This window comes from Podarcis tiliguerta (genome assembly GCF_965153285.1).
Source record: "Podarcis tiliguerta genome assembly, chromosome: 17".
Classification (NCBI taxonomy): Eukaryota; Metazoa; Chordata; class Lepidosauria; order Squamata; family Lacertidae; genus Podarcis; species Podarcis tiliguerta.
Window position 1 is genome coordinate 30,898,256 of NC_139550.1, and position 17,468 is coordinate 30,915,723.

Genomic DNA, 17,468 nt, shown 5'->3' on the forward strand with positions numbered 1-17,468 from the left:
ATCGGTCCAGACAGCCCAGACTCCAAGCCTCCCACCTGCTTGAAGAAGTTGGTGACGGTGAGGGTAGCTGGGCGGAAGTTGCTGAAGCTGCACATCTCCTCCCCAACACTCATGCGCTCGTATGTTTTCCTCTTGCGCTCATTCCAGGTTCCCTTGCGGTCTAGAAGAGAGGAAGATATGTTCAATAGGTGAAGTGCACACATGCACAAATAAGGAGTCATATTTTGGCAATAGGCAATGGTGAGAAGAGAACCGGGCTCTGCTAGGAACTCATGCTTGGTATTAGGTGAGTGGCTATCACTGCCTCTCAGCATCATGTCCACAGCACTGGGGAGGGGGGTGTGGCCTACTCTGCAAGGTTGTTGTGAGGGCAAACCTAATGGAGACCACAACGCTGTACAACAGCGCAATGGTAGTGCTAATAGGCATTTTGCAGAAACTACCCACAAGCTTCCTCAACAACTTAGAAGAGTTGTTTCTACAAAACCAATAGGTGTCCCACAATAACACTGGAAGCAGCTTTTCTAAAGTAGTGCAGTATTGTCCCTTGACAAATACAGTGGTGCCTCGCAAGACGAAAAGAATCCGTCCCGCGATTCTCTTCGTCTTGCGGTTTTTTTCGTCTTGCGAAGCAAGCCCATTAGCGGATTAGCGCTATTAGCGCTATTAGCGGTTTAGTGGCTATTAGCGGCTATTAAAGGCTTAAGGGATTAGCGGATTAGCTGCTAAAAGGCTATTAGCGGCTATTAAAGGCTTACGGGATTAGCGGATTAGCTGCTAAAAGGCTATTAGCGGCTTAGATCAGCTGATAAGCGGCTTAGATCAGCTGTTAAGCGGCTTAGGGGCTTGGGGAAAAGGGGGGGAGGGGGGAGGGGAAAAACCCCCAGGAATCGCAAGACATTTTCGTCTTGCAAAGCAAGCCCATAGCAAATTCGTTTTGCGAAGCACCTCCAAAACGGAAAACCCTTTCGTCTAGCGGGTTTTCCGTCTTGCGAGGCATTCGTCTTGCGGGGCACCACTGTACCTTACAATTTGCAATGGAAGCGAACTTCAGAATCTCCAGCCCAACAAAGGGGAGCTGTATCACTCATGTCATGCAGGTTTACACTTAAGTGATAAATGATTGATCGTGGCCAAGAAAACTAAACCCTTAATCTGTCAAAGTCTGCTACAGAGGTGGTACTTTGCATTGTGCTCTATGGAGGCAGATGTACAGTACAGACACCGAGAGGCCCCTGCAGTGAGTCCACCAAATAAAAAAAAACCCTTTTGTGTATAATGTGTATAATGTGTAGCAAATTACACTTGAGGTCTGCCGTACAGAGCACTCGGAAGAAGTTCCTCATCCCCAATTTTTCTCTGCTGATAGGTTGAAGGAGTCAGCATATTCTTGTTTGAAGAGAGGAGAGCAAAACGTAGAAACTGCCGCTTCCTTTGTCTCAATCTCTAGCTCATGAGCATAAACAAACTACCTCATTCTACATTTCTGTTTTGTGAGCTTTAGGGCTGCATGGACATGACTGCAAATTTGAGGCTTGATTTTACTCTGTTTGTAATGCTAGCATGCGGTGAGTCAGCTTTAAACTACTCCTGTGATGCACAACTGCCAGTTACAAGTCATCCCATTTCTGATTATAAACATACGGTGCAATTTCTGGCATTTTCTTCTCTTCCTTGACCTACTCCACCTTGTACCATGATCCTCACCTACCAGGCAGCCTAGACACAGGGAGTTCCCATCCAATAATGCCTTGTTGTTGTTGTTGTTACATTTGTATCCCACCTTTCCTCCAAGGAGCTCAAGGTGGCTTACAAAGTTCTCCTCCCCGTTTTATCCTCACAAGAACCCTGTGAGGTAGATCAGGCTGAGAGTGTGTGACTGGCCCAAGGTCACCCAGTGAGCTTCATGACCATTTGGGAATTTGAACTTGGGTCCCAGTCTGACAGTCTAACCCAGGCATAGGCAAACTTGGCCCTCCAGATGTTTTGGGACTACAACTCCCATCATCCCTAGCTAACAGGACCAGTTGTCAGGGATGATGGAAACTGTAGTCCCAAATCATCTGGAGGGCCAAGTTTGCCTATGCATGCTCTAACCACTACATCACACTGCCTCAGTTCCCAAGGTTCCTTTGAACAAAAGCTCCATGTAACTGGGAAAAAGCAGCGTCAGCAGCCAACTCCCCACAGGACAGGAAGCATCCTTTTTCACAGAGCTTGGTCACGGCACTATACTCACCACTCTCCGAGTCAGAAGCATCCCTCTCAAGCATCCCAGTGCTGTTGATTATATTCACAAGGTGGATGGCAGTCCAGGCAAATGGCATGCGATACCTTCCCAGACGGGTGCAGAACTGCTCTCCTGCCACCCGCAGCTTCTCCAGCTTCTCTTTGTTCTGGAAGCACAAGGGGGGAGAAATCAGGATAGCAAACTTTTTATAAAAGAAGGGAAATGGTTTATTGAATATTTGCAAATAAACTGTAAACAGATAGGAACAATGGCAGGATTACTGTAATAACCTGCAGTTTTATAAGAGTATACATTTAAAACAGATGCATAAATGATTAAGTTAATTTGGAATATGCAGAAAATATTAAAAACATAAATTTAAGGAACCACAGAAAGAAGGGGAAGGAAGTCGATTTTCAAAATGTGAAAATGATTGCAAAATTAGTGAAATGTATAAAAATGAAAATCATAAATAAAAATTTAAAAAGGAAGCACAGGGGGGGAAAACTTCACCATGACTGTGACCAAACTGTAAATGTTGAACCCCCTACCACATTCACCCATAAAATAAACCTGTAAAGCAGGCCATTTTCATTCCATTGAGAACATGCAAGAGGTCATCCCAGGGCATCCAGGGATTTAATGATACAGGTAGAATTGAAACCCGGGTCAAGCCTAGCATGCTAGCTAGCTAACTAAAACACACACAGAGAGAGAGAGAGAGGGAGGGAGAGAGAGAGAGAGAGAGAGCATGGCCAAGAACCCAACTGCTTCCTTATCACACACACACACACACACACACACACACAGCAAGGCCAGGAACCCAACTGCTTCCTCATCTTGCTTCCATCTACCTACCTTCAGAGCATCGGTCTCCTTCATGACCATGTATGGCTCACAGCATTCACTGATGTCCCCTTGCTGCAGCACCTTCTCCAGCTGGGCAGGAAAAGGAAAAGCAAGTTATTGGTGATGAAGTCCAGCAGATGCCTTGGAAGTTCCCAAATATTAAACCAAGAGTGCTGTGAGCTCTACCTCAAGTTCTACAACTAGCCCTGACGAGAGAGGCCTGCAACCAGAGAGCCCTCTCAGCTGTCCATGAAGCTAAGGAAAGATGAAAAGTCCTGCACGTAGAGCTGGGCTTACTCAGTGCTTGAAAAGAAAATATGGGGCAAGGAGAAAAAAATAGTGTTCTGCACTATGTAATTACTTTTCTTTTGCTTATGTTTCTTTTGCATTATTCATTCAGCTAACCAAAACCATAAGTAAAAGGAAAAAGAATGGGCCCTCCCAGACCTCACTCCAGTTTCAGAGAGTCTGCTAGACATTGCCCACACACATTCAAATCTCCCTCCAAACCCATGGGAACTCGAAACATGTTTTGTCTTGTTTTAAGGACAGCTGAGATTCTCAGGTTGTTAATTCTGAAGCCCAGCTCAAACAAGCTATTTTCCTGCACTCACAGAAGGAGGCAGAATATATGTGCTTCCACCGCAGGCACAGCGCTTGCAGACCTCACTCCAGAATGGCTGCAAAGGGGGATGTGCTCTGGAGGCATGACTGAAGATCAAACATCTCACCTTGATCACTAAGAATATATCTGGAGAAGGATGTGTGAGGGAGAAGATGGCCGAGCGAGCCAGCGTGGAGATAGCAGGGTGGGCACTGTGCGCTCGCAGAAGCCCCTTCATGTGCTCCGAATTCAGGTCAAAATAGAAGTTTTCAGAGATCTAGAAAAGTTGGGGGAAAGGCAAAGTTACCATGCACTCAAGATCCACTCCTAACCTGACACAGCAACAAAGCTGGGAGCACCACAACAGTCAGAGCACTTTACATCTAGACAAGGCCTATCCACTGTGGTCTTGAAATCTGGCTTGCTGTTGCCACCACTACTGTAACAAGACCTGGGCCTTCTTTTTCCTGCAGCCAGAGAGCACCAGCCCTGTTTCCCACTGGCTTCTGCCAGATCTGCCTGGTTCCACACAGTAGTTTCCTGAGGCGCTTACTAAAGTCAAACCTAGGAGACTGTGCAGTGGTAGAAGAGAGGGGCCTCAGCTACACTTGTCAATTACAGTGGTACCTTGGTTTAAGAACAACTTAGTTTATGAACAACTTGGATTAAGAACACTGCAAACCCGGAAGTAGGTGTTTTGGTTTCCGAACTTTGCCTTGGAAGCAGAACATGTTGAGTGTGTTCCATTTGTAAATTGAGTCCCCTGCAGCTATGGGAAAGCATGCCTTGGTTTAAGAACGCTTTGGTTTAAGAACAGACTTCTGGAACAGATTAAGTTCATAAACCAAGGTACTACTGTATATCGGGTTATAACTGCGTTATAAACATGCGGCACCAGTTGGTGCTTTAGAGCAGCAATCCGTCACCAATGGGATTTTCCATTAAGAGCTTTTATAGCGTTTTTTAAAATCTGTACAGATCCAGCCAGAGAGAACTAAAGGCACAGAGACTAAAGGCAGCAGGGCATGCAGCTGGCTAGGCTTGTCACTGCAGCTGAAATCACCCTGTGTCCTTGGGATGGGAGTGAGGGGTCAGGTAAAGCACAATCTGAAGGCGCCTGCATAGCTGCTGCCTGCGGAATGCTCTGATCCACCTTTCCCTCCTGGCTCAGCTGAGGCAGTTCATTCTCCTGCCTTTGAAACTCCTCTAACTAGAAGGAAGCGCTTGAGGCAGGAACCCACAAGAGTTTGCAGCACTAACTGAAGGCAGGGCAATAGCTAGGGGAGAAAATGCCCCCTTTCCTCCAAAATGTCTGGAGGCAGTTTCTACCTGTTCCAGAACAGGAAGAAACTGCAGACTGCTCTGATTCCAGGGGAACTAGTAAGAAGACACATCAAGTAGCCTTGTGTATGTGCTGCATGGACATAATCAAGAGCATCTCCAACCCAGCGCTTCCTATGTCTATCAAACTAGTCTTTCAAACATCTCAGCAATTTTAGGCAACTGACCAATTTGCATCCTACCTTGCTATGCTTTGCTCTCTGCCCATTTTAAAAAATGGTCCTGCTTCTAGCTGTAAAGACAAGTATTGCTCAGAATCACAGAGTAGTACCTTCTTCTTCTCCTTCACATCGTAAAGCGCTAGCGATCCAAAGATCGGTTCGATCTCAATCTCAAACCTGCTCCATGGAAGGGTATGAGAGAGAGAGAGAGGAGAAGAGAGATGGTTCAGTGAGAAAACAACCATACATCAACCATAGCCAGCAGTGCACCATGTGCTGTCCATGAACACGGGCATCTCCTGACAAAGCAACAAGGTGCCTTCTTCCCAAGGCAATTGCAGGTTGTTTGCAATTTAGCATGGGGGCCTCTTGTATGGACTGAACCTAGTGCCAGTGCTGCTCTCCACCATGAGATGATTGGAAACAGAGGCATGCACACCCTCCGGTGAGAACAGTGCATAAGAAATGGACCCCTGGATTCAGAATTTGGTTTTCCGCGGAGACAGCTTTGAAATCCTCCAGCAAAGTGTCATGAAATTCTACTCAATACTGATCCAGAGCAGAACTTGAATGTATAGTTAGCAGAGTAAAACTTAGACACGTTGCAAGATTCCCAAAAAGAGACCAGAGGCAATTAATATTTCACCCAGCAGAGCTTTGCTGCCACTGAAGGCAAATGAGCATAATGGTCACAAATCCAATACACTCAGGACTGGCACTGTCCATAAAAAATCCAGTTGTAGGAGACTTAACTTACACTTACAGTAACTTATAGTAAGTCTAAACCTTAACACGAAGCATACTATGTACAGAACACCACACCAGACAGAAAAGAGATAGAAAGAGAAACCCAGGCTCCTTCTGGCTTATTATTAAAGTCAGCAAGACCTTGACAGAAGAGATAACAGAACCAGTTTAAGCCAGCTGTACTCAGCTTCTCTGAAGGAATAACCCAAACATCACAATCCTTCTGCTTGTTTCTTTCACACAGAGAAGCTTCCAGAACCCTCTTGAATTAATTAAATAGGAAAGAACTCTGCACATCTGATCAATACTTTCTGCACTAAGAAATGCAAACTGACACAAAGTTCAGCCAGGGCCTCACACCCTTTGCACAGCATCGCACCCTGAAGCATTTGTGAAAAGCAGTGCAATGGACCCAAACTTCCATGTATGTCCTACTTTGAGTTTGGTTTGGCAAATAAAAAGTGACTTACTTCAGAGACAAACACTTCACCAGGATCCTCTGACCAAAGTGCTCCTTGGGAACTTCTGGGATGCTGCAGCGTTCTACTGCCTCATCCTGAAAAGATAAAGGGAAGCACGTCATCTATACAACCATGTGCTTAGCGTTAGGAAAACAGTATCGGAGCTTGCTAGAACAAAGGTGAGTCCAAACAGAGTGTCGTAGGGCAGGGAAGAGACTGGACAGTTCTGAGATCTCTGGAGGAGGAGGAAAGGAGGGGTGCCAGGCAAAATAATGATCCCTCCCACTCCTCTTTCTTGACAAAACCACTTAAAAAAGAATGACAAGACTGTGGTGGTTCTTCCTCCAACCTTTACCACTCAGCAAAGTCTGTAGCCGTCAAAGCATCCTCTGCACAACCTGGTATCTGCCCCCAAGAGGAAAACAGGCACCTTCTAATCCTCATCAGCCCACATCCAAACATACCTGCCATTTCATGGATGCTACAGGATCATGCAAAAGCTACTGGAATCTCAGGGCCTGCACTCACCTCATCTGGGGCTGGGTAAAGGGCCAGGATTTCACCGTGCCGGTTCTTCTTGCGCAGCTCCTCATTCGTGCGGTCAGTCTCTTCGATGGCAGTGCGCACCAAGAGAGAGCGCAACAAGAAGTCGGCCGCGGAGTTCTTCAAGTCAAAGATGCTGGAGGCCCAGCTGCCACGGGGTGTATCATCGAGGGAGGTGGAGCAGCGCTTCAGGTCATCCTGGAAGGGACAAGGAATACCTGATGTACCATAGTAAAAGGCCTTGTTGTCCACGGCACTGCCTTGCCGAGAGCTGCATTGTCTTCCTGCTGACAACAGCAAACTTCACAGAGTATCTAGCAAATGCACAGCAGCCCAGAGCATTTCGCCAGGCTCAGAATACCGTATTTTTTCATGTATAACACGCCCCCGTGTATAAGACACCCCCCCACACCATTTGGGGGGGGGCTCAAAATTAAGAAAATGGGGGGAAACTGCCCAGAGTTGTTGAGCTTTTTGGGGGGGACATGATGCAGAAGCATCCAGTCATATTTCTGCTCGCCGTCAGCAGCTGCCAATCACCCGCCCAAATGCTGCAGCAGCGCCCGATCGACAGCAGCCATTGCCACAGCCACCAGTCACTCGCACTAGAACTAGCAGAGTAAAACTTAAACACGTTGCAGGATTCCCAAAAAATAGACCAGAGGCAATTAATATTCCATCCAGAAGAGCTTTACTGCTACTGAAGGCCAGTGAGCATAATTGTCACAAATCTAATACATTCAGGATTGGCATGGTCCATAAGAAATCCAGTTGCAGCAGACTTAACTTAAACTTACAATAACTTACAGTAAGACTAAACCTTAACACTAAGCATACTATGTACAGAACACCACACCAGAAGGAAAAGAGGTAGAAAGAGAGAATGAAACCCAGGCTCCTTCTGGCCTATTATTATATTCCGCATGACCTTCACAGAAGAGATAACAAAACAAGTTTAAGCTGGAACTCAGCTTCTCTGAAAGAATAACCCAAACATCATGAACTTTCTGCTTGTTTCTTTCACACAGAGAAGCTTCCAGAACCCTTTTGAATTAAGTAGAATAGGAAAGATCTCTAAACATCTGAACAATACTTTCTGCAGTAAGAAATGCAAAGTGACTCTCAGCAAAGGAAGGATGGATACAAAAACTTGTGGAATATGCAGAAATGGTGAAACTTACCATAAGAATAAGAAATCAAACTTGTTACAAAAGAATAGAAATGGTGTATTGAATATTTACAGATAAATTGTAACCAGATAAGAACATTGGCAAGATTATTGCAATAACCCTCAGTTTTATAAGAGTATATATTTAAAGTAGATGAATAAATGAGCAAATTAAGTTAATTTCCATAAGCAATTAAGTTAATTTGGAACCGCAAAAAGAGGGGGAAGGAAGTCAAAGTTTGAAATGTTAAAATGATTGTAAAATTAGTGAAATGTATAAACCTGAAAAGCGTAAATAAAATTTTTAAAAAGAAAAGAAATGCAAACTGACAAAACTCCACCCCCCCCCCCAAAGATGGTCGTTCATATTATATTGTGACTCTTTGCTCATGGATCCCATAGAGCAGTGTTTCCCAACCTTGGGCCGCCAGCTGTTTTTGAACTACAATTCCCATCATCCCTGACCACTGGTCTTGCTAGCTAGGGATGATGGGAGTTGTAGTCCAAAAACAGCTGGAGGCCCAAGGTTGGGAAACACTGCCATAGAGGACACAGAAGAGCTACACCAACATGCTAGATTTTACAAGTCTGACTTGACTTACCGAATCCCCCTGACTGCTCCGCTCTTCAGCTACTTCATCAAGTTCAAAGACTTGCCTAGGCAGCCCCTTCTGCCTCTCCCTTTGCCTCTCGGCCGTAATAGCATTGTACATGGTGCTCAGCCTTTGGTACCTGAACCAGGGTAGAAGAAACTGTGATGGTAATGCCTGCTGGGAACCTTTGCAACTTAAAATGCAGAGACTTTAAAAGACAATCACATCAACCTCTACAAAGGTGCCATTCACCTTGCTATGACTATTTCAGGTATGCAAAAAGGATTATAATTTAATCCCAGAGATCCCCAAAAAGGGGGTGGGCTTCTTCCCATTATACAATGTGCCCAATGTGTTTCAGCCAAAAATGCCTCTGCCAAGGGCTTCTCTAAAAAGATCATACAATATTCATTAAACAATTGTCCAGTCACAAAATAAAAATGGTTAAAAAACTGAGAATGTATTATATTAAAAATTCTAGCAAGTCAGATATACGATGAAAAACTTATGTTAAACTGGAAGCAGCCATAACAAATAAAAAAGAAAAACCTAATACAAAAGACCAACTTTATTTCTTACCAAACCAAGCTCAAAGGTTTGTGTTGTTAAAAGAAACTGATAGGGCAAAAAAGCTTGTAGGAGGACAACCTAAGGCTGTGCATTTAAATACTTTCTGCCAAACACAGATGTCTTAACTTCACTAACAAGGAGAGATTCATTTCTCTTTTTTTGTATGCAAACTTTGGCTGCTTCCTGATGTTTTGTATGAATACTTCTGGGCAACACAGTTTATTGTAGGGTGTCTCATTGGGGTTCCTCCATTGCCATAAAGCTAGAGGAACTTTCCAGCACAATTTGGTTGAGTGAGTGGGGGAGGGGAAGACAGCATGGCAGCACCAGAAAGGCAGGAAGAAGGAAAACCAAAAATTGGAAGGGAGGGAAATTGTGATATTATCAAGATGGCCTGTATGTCATTTGTGGAACAGTCTAAATGAAAAAGCAAGCCGTTTTGGAACTGCTGCCCTAAAATGCTTTGAGAACTTTCTGAAAAATTATATGTGGATATTTTATAGCCGGAGGCTACCATTTGCGCAGAATGCTGCAGCACAATTGCTGACAGAAGTGAGGACTTGTCAGCATATAACTCAGAGCTCTGCACTGGTTGCCGATCAGCTACCAGGTCAAGTTCAAGGTGTTGCTCTTAGGCTAAAAGGTAAAGGTAAAGGGACCCCTGACCATTAGGTCCAGTCGTGGCTGACTGGGGTTGCGGCGCTCATCTCGCTTTATTGGCCAAGGGAGCTGGCGTACAGCTTCCGGCCGCTTCTGGCGAACCAGAGCAGCGCACAGAAATGCTGTTTACCTTCCCGCCGGAGTGGTACCTATTTATCTACTTGCACTTTGACGTGCTTTCGAACAGCTAAGTTGGCAGGAGCAGGGACTGAGCAATGGGAGCTCTCCCCGTCGCAGGGATTCAAACCGCTGACCTTCTGATCGGCAAGTCCTAGGCTTTGTGGTTTAATCCACAGTGCCACCTGCGTCCCTTGCTCTTAGGCTACAAAGTCCTTAATAACTTGGGACCAGTTTACCTATAAGATAACCTTACCCCAATGTGCCCTTTGACTGCTTTGACCAGTGGAACTGGCACTGCGACATGTGCCACCTGTTCTGCATTTGTTAGAATTTGATCATTTAGTGTCGCAGCACCTACACTTTGGGAACTCCCTGCCTGTTGATATCAAGCAGGCACCTTCACCAAATTCTTTTTGACACCTTCTAAAAACATTCTTGTTTAGACAATCCTACCCAGATGCTTAGAAAGGTTTGTGTGAATTTTAATCTGCTTTAGTATTTAATATTTAGTTTTAGTATTTTAGTATTTTGTATCTACTCACTGGGTTTACCTGGTTAGGAAGGCAAGTCATCAATCACAGGCTGCAAGGCAGGGCACTGAAATGCTTGTTATGCAAGAACCAAAAGGCACTATTACTTAACAGTGAACTCTATTTGAAAGGCTCCCAAAAACTGAGATTACAATCCACAACATATACTATGGCTCATCTGAATGAAACAACTTTTCCACCACTACAGAATGACTGCCGAAGCAATAATTATGCAGCAATTGAAAGGACTTGGGCAACTAGGGCTCTGGCTATCAAATGGTCAATTATAAGCAGATACAATTATTACAGTGCAAGGATTCACTCCAATGCAATCTTAAGGAAGTTCCATAGAAAGTTAGGACTTTCCCTCCAACTTCTCTAGCCCTTCCATTGAGGGCTGGAGGATGGGTGAATAACAGCTTGTGGGAAGGTGAAAGTCAAGGCTAGACCAGCTGGAAGTAAGAGAAGTCTAATAGGCTCCTTTAGTTAGAAGAATGTTTGTTTAAAATCTTTTTTCAGTTTGAAATGTAGCACTCCCCTACCAAAGGTTCTTTCTGTTAGGTCCATATTTAATCCACATCCAAAAAGATTAAGCACTGTCAGCAAATTTCGCCACCGCCACAATAACAAAGAATCAGTCTTTGCTATCCTTTCTCAAATAAGAGGTGCAACCTACTTTCTTTGGACCATGACCCAGTCTTCTGTGTAGACTTGTACAGCATCTCGTACACGAGCATCCTGCTTCCTGGAGAAGAATGAAAGAGGAAGAAAACCAGGCTAGTAAAAATGTTGACAGGTTAGTAACATCCAAAGACTTATCTGCAAGGAGAGATAAGTATCAAATTTCTCTCCACATGTTTTGCTTCCACACCTTTATTAAACAACAGATAATACCTCCCGGATATTCTTTTTTCTCACATAGAAACAAATTTAAAATGTGGCCCTTGAAAACTACTAGCCTTAGTGCTTGGTAAACACTACAATAAGAGCCTCCTTGTGCTTTGAGCCTACAGGTGTTCCTGGGTTTTAGTAGCAGTCAAGAGTGGGTTTTCCCCCCTTGTATTTGAAAAGCTGGTCATTCCTTCCTATGAGCATGGTGAACTGGATAGTTTTTGTGATGATTTCTGCATCTTAGTGCCATGATGAATAGTGCACTGAAGTCTATTTTCCCTATTAATATATTATTTCTCTGTGGAATTACCAAAAAGGCAGAATTGTGAAAACCCTTCAGAATTTTTTCCCACACATCTTAGGGGAAAGACCTGTAAGCAGAACCCACCCGGGGTTTATCTTGTAAAATCCCAGATGACTTTCAAGAATGACCTACACCTCTTCACACTTAAGTCTCCTTTGGGAATTAAATGGATGCCTTCCCAAAAGCTTTGTGCAGATGTCAAAAGTCAGTTATATTGCCATTTAAATCAGTCTTCCAAAGCAGCATTCAGCCACGCTGAAATTGTTAATGTGAAGATTAAAAAATAGTCTTTGCCTACCACGTTTTCACTGGTCAATACTGCAGAACTAGCAAGTTCTAATGCAGAAAACTGCCAGCAAATTGCCAAGTACTTTTTCCTTGGCAACTCTTACATACGACTGTCCTGAGGTGAAGGGGGCTCTGCAGTGAAAGGCTGCAGGAGTAAATGGAAGCAGAGGTGCTTATCACAAGTATCAGAATAACCACAATCCACAATTAATAATCCCACCACTTACTCATCTTCAGGGATGCCAGGTTCCAGTGTTCGACAGTCCCGCGTTTGGTGGATCACCTCCAGGTCATCCGTGGGAAACTCAACCAGATCACGAAGTGGACCGGGCTCAGCATCTGGCACGTGGCTGTCAAGGTACTCCTCAAAGTCTACGGGCTCCACCACTTCTGTCAGAGGCACCTTAGAGAAGAAGGTCAAGGAGTGGGGTAAGGAAGAGGAACCTACAAGTCAGAAAGTCTTTAGCGCTCAATCAGAACAAATGGCCATTTGGGGTTTCTCCAGATTGATGTTTGCTCTGATTTAGAACCAAACAGAGAGTTTTCCCTATCCAAGAGATATGCCTCCTCCTCTTTTTGGCTACAGGCCTGACTGGGCATGAAATTAAGTACAAATAAGCAGCTACAGCAATATTTTTTTAAAAAAACAAACGAACACAATTGTATAAGTTGTGTCTTTGTTTTCAATTTGTATTGTGTTGTTTTATGCACTGTGACTTGCTTTTTATTGATTACAGTTCAGAATAGTGTTTCCCAAAGTGGGTAGATCACCATTTGCTTTGATTGTTCACTAAACAGCAGTTTTTCCCTCGAAAGCAAGAGTCAAGCAGAAAACTGCTCCGGGTCCCTTCTTTCTAGGCACGGGACAAGCAGGAGTGTGGACAAGCTTTCACTTGCTGAAGTTGTCTGGTGTGCCTGAATCACTCCTAGCTGTAGCACATCGTAACAAGGATGATAAGGATTTGTCCCAAGGCCTGAGTCTGGTATTCTTCATTTTATAGACTGGGAAATGGATGAACACCTCCCCATGAATCCATGATTCCAACATGTTTCAGGTAAATGCCCACCATTACCACCAAGTTAGACTATGAGAGCTAAGAAAAAAGTGTGTGAATTTCCCACCTCTTCCCCTCAGTCCAACAGAGGAGTCAGAGAAATACAGAGGTTTGGGGGCATTTCTTGGTCCTTCACAGAAGCTTCTGACGGAGGCGCCTCCCTTCATCTTGAAGGACAACAACAGGCCTGAGGGAGTTGCAGTCCTTCCAAGATGAGAATGCAGAAACCAAGGTGAGGAAGACTGCAGGAGCTCATCTTTAAGACTAGTAAATGTATTCCAGTTCCCACCACAATGCCCAACTAACCAGCACAAAAGTCATCTGAGCCGCCACAACACATAGCTCTGCTCTTAAATTATTACAATTACAACATAGTCTAAGTGACTTTATTGAGCACTATTGTTCAGAGAGGAGCAAGAAGAAACCGGTGCTGTGGGGAGGAGAAGAAAGACCCCTTCGTTTCCTCAAGGCACAATTAACACTGCATGTCACAGGCCACTTGGAAACTGTCCAAATGCAAGCATTTGTTCTTATGACAAATGGCAAAAGCTAAATTTTCTCTCCCTCCCATCTCCACCAACTGTCTTGCTGTAGCTGAGCAAGGGAGAGAGGCTACTAAGAGGCTAGACTCTCTTCTTCTGACAGCTTCTCAGGCACAATGAAACCAGGGAGGAATCCCCTGAAAAAGCCAGAGGCTAAATGACAGACATGCAAGAAGGGAAGAATGGGGAGAGGACACAAGCACAGAGGTCTGGGAGACTAAAACTATTTTCAAAGACACCCAGCCAAACCCCACCCAAAAGTTTCCAATTTCAAACTCCTTCACACCTGGGAAATTGAAATCCACCTTGTCCTCACCCAATAAGTGCTTTAGGAAATACTACATAAGGGAAGCCCAGGAGTTTTTAGAAGGCCACAGATGTTTGTTTGTTTGTTTTAATGCTGAAACTCCAGAAAATAAAGCATAGTTTCTGCAGCTGTTCTGGTCCTTATGCCACCCAGGAAGAACAAATAAAATGCAGCCGATATCAGAGATTGGGACTCTACTATTTGGATTGCGACTGGAGGAATAAGGAAACCAATTCATATGTAACCATTGTTCCCCAATATGCTTCTTGCAGAAATGAAAGGAGATATTAGTGGTTCTTATGCTTCTTCCAATTTTCCAACTCCGAAGAGGCCTCAGGTAGGTCCACAGTGACAGTAAGCCAAAAGGAAATCCTGTCTCCCATGAGCAAATAGTGGAAGTCAGCAACCCACTGGCAAAGGGTAGCAATTGGCTAAGAAAGGGAAAGATTTAGGACAGAAATGCAGCACATAGTCAAACTATGGAACACTCCCTGAGAAGGCAGAGGTCGCCACCAACTTGATGGCTTTAAAAGATTAGAGAATTTAATTAGGAATGTTTAAATATAGATATCATTTAATTCAGTTGTTGTTATTTTTCTAAAAAAAACAACCCCAGTTCTAACTAAGAGTACTTCCTAAAGCACGAGCAAAATGGTTGTCCCTGCTATATGTTGGATTACTAGCAATTTCTAAAATGCCCTGGAAATGGGCAGTTTCCAAATTATGGTTGTCTGATACTGCCTATTTTCTTCGGGTGAACAGATTTTCTTCCCTGCCTTATTAGCCAGAAGCTGCAGTGTTTTCTGCCAGATCTCCACCCCAGACCATGACATACTACTGAATAACTCACCGACTGTGGGGGGCCACCCCGCTTCTTGGAAAGCTGAGGGGAGTTGCCATATTCTCGGGACACCTGCTTCCTTACTTCAGCTGCCACCGTCCTGTAGGGGAGGAAGAAAACAATAAAACATCCACTTTTCTGGGTCTCAAAAAGCTGTCCTGAGAGGTATGCCCCACTGCGTCCCTGGAGAGAGTCTGGCAAAAACGAGAGCAGAATTTCTGCCCACCCACATTAGACTTCCCTAAGAAAGCTGTCGAGCACAAGCAGCTTTTACTGTTATTGTCTGAAAACCAACTTTTAAGAACACCCCAGGTGCAATTACTATACAGAAGAGTCTAACACAAATATAATGTAATAATAATCAACCTCAGCAACTCATGAAGCGCAATCCCTGCAGCAAGAAAATTAGTGTCATTTCACCAGCTCCTTCCAGGTCTTCTCTGCCACTGGCAGGAATCTTTACCACCACAAATACATAACATAACAACTTCCTGAACTATCAGGCAGAGGCCAGAAAGGCGGTGAGCAGGGGAAGGCTTGGTTTTGAAAAACCAAAAGCATTTAATCTGAAAGGGCAGGGGGAGTTACGTTGTAACTTGCAACGTAAGAAATTCTTAAGATAGCCATCAAGCAGAAAACATTTCTCATAAGGAATACTAAAAGAAAATGGGGAGCAAGTTTTATGAGCATGAACCAAGAAGTCTTGAAAGTCCTGTTTGATCCACAGCCAAACCATTGGTTATGTTAATCACGTGGTTTGCCCTTAAGTGCACAATGTTTATTTCACAAATAGAAGGTGCAGAGACCTGATCAGGATGGCGACGATGGTGTGGAGATAGGACTTTTCCCTCCCACCGCAACCTGACTATTAGCCTGGGAGGGGGAAGCTCCCACCGAAACTATATTTTTCCCATATTGCTGAGGAAGACCCACTGATTTATTGTGTTTACTCTTACAAATCACTTTGTGTATCCATGAACAGAAAAGCAGGGTAAAAATAGTAATCAGGATGATCCAGCGACTCCAAGGCTTCATCAAGCAAACTCCTCTTGGACAAAGGCTGAAGTTTTATGCACACTCAATCTCAAAAAATAGTCCTATTAAAATCAGTGCACAGGACTGTGCAGGCCTGCATAGAGACCACAAAAAAGCTACAGCTCTCCGGACTCAGCACCCGCTGGCCACCAAATTACACGCTGTCAAATACCTGTTAAGTATCTAAATCCAGCTGCAAATTCTATATACTTTCATTTCTTATGTTCCAAAATGGAACTCAGGGTTGTAATGATTTATTTAATACAACTGATGAGACCAGCCAAGCTACAGAACTCCGACTCAGAGGCAGATTCAATTTGGCTTTGACGCAGCCCAGTGAAAAATCAGTGCTGGACCCTGTAGAAATCCACTGGAAACTACTGAAAGGGAACACTTTCAGTACCCTCTGGCTTCAGGGACAACACTAAAGGCAATAGATAACTGGGAGGTATCATGATGTGCCAGGCACAAACAGGCAGTACAAGCAAAATGGAAAAAGACAAGGGGACGCCTTTTCTCTGCCTTTCAAAGTAGTTCTACAATTATGAAACTGCCGTGCAAGATTGGTGGACGTTGTTCTTCCATGAGTTCAGAAAGCCAGCTGTAAGACAAGAGACAGAGAACTCTTAGAGTCCAAGTGCCTTGTTACTGGAGGGTTTCAGAAAGAAACTGACATCCCAGAGACGACCTCCGCAAGGATCAGCTCAGCTCACTAAATTACTCGGAAAGTGGGCAAATGCTGCACCTTTGGAAAAGCACCCAGTCTGCTAGCTTTACTGCATGTTCAAATTGCAGCTCGTCATTCAAAATTAATGAAAGTTAGAATGATGTTGGATTGAGGTTAAGGGGTTTTTAGCAATAATGCTATGGAAGAATATGCAAAAATGGAATATTAACAGGTGGAAAGTTAAAGCTATAATATATTAAGATCAAGATTAAGATAAAGGTAAAGAGGGAACGGATTTGCTGAATAAATAAATTGAATTGGAATACAAAGAGGGGAGGTGTGGGGAAGTCTAAGAAACAAGCAAATGCAAGATATGTCATGAAAGATGGAATTGTTTTTAAATGCTTTTTACTTTTGTACTTTTCTTTTTTCTTTTTGTGAAAAATTTAATAAAATATTATTACAAAAAAACAACAACAAAAAACAAATTGCAGCTCATCATTCAACCACCTGAACTACTTTGGGAGGGTCTCTGATCTGACCTCTGTGTCCTCCGACCCATCCCACCCTCTTAAAGGGGATCAGCTCATCACAGAGGCTGAGTCAGCGTGTGGAAGTACAGTCGTACCTTGGTTTTTGAACGCCTTGGTACTCGTATGTTTTGGCTCCCAAATGCCAAAAACCTGGAAGTAAGTGTTCCGGTTTGCAAACGTTTTTCAGAAGCTGAACATCTTCCGTTTGACTGCAGGAAGCCTTGGTTTTCAAATGGTTTCGGGAGTCAAACAGACTCCCGCAACGGATTAGGTTCAAGAACCAGGGTACAACTGTACAAAGAAACCTATTCAGCATGTAGCAGCAGCTCTGTGTAAGAGGGAGGGAAAGAGAAGAGTACCTACCATCATTCCTGTCTTCTTTATTACTTTAGTCTTTTCTGGAGGCTCCTGCATAGCCCCATCTTATG

At 44.0% G+C, this 17,468-nt stretch overlaps 1 protein-coding gene across 10 annotated transcripts in view; it reads right to left on the reverse strand.

The window, feature by feature from the left end:
• The window catches only part of DOCK6 (dedicator of cytokinesis 6), a 95,381-nt gene that overhangs the window by 67,209 nt on the left and 10,704 nt on the right, over positions 1-17,468 (reverse strand). For all 10 annotated transcript variants that reach the window (XR_014506265.1, XR_014506266.1, XR_014506267.1 and 7 more), the window contains exons 2-12: positions 14,815-14,905; positions 12,288-12,463; positions 11,254-11,322; positions 8,707-8,836; positions 6,922-7,134; positions 6,403-6,488; positions 5,296-5,362; positions 3,811-3,960; positions 3,089-3,169; positions 2,240-2,396; positions 36-160 (exon numbers count right to left, since the gene is read on the reverse strand). Coding sequence is in view for 6 of the 10 variants with exons in the window: in XM_083419241.1 (XP_083275367.1) it covers positions 36-160; positions 2,240-2,396; positions 3,089-3,169; positions 3,811-3,960; positions 5,296-5,362; positions 6,403-6,488; positions 6,922-7,134; positions 8,707-8,836; positions 11,254-11,322; positions 12,288-12,463; positions 14,815-14,905 (1,345 nt within the window). In the remaining 4 variants the exon portion in view is untranslated. The remainder of the gene's footprint in view (positions 1-35; positions 161-2,239; positions 2,397-3,088; positions 3,170-3,810; positions 3,961-5,295; positions 5,363-6,402; positions 6,489-6,921; positions 7,135-8,706; positions 8,837-11,253; positions 11,323-12,287; positions 12,464-14,814; positions 14,906-17,468) is intronic.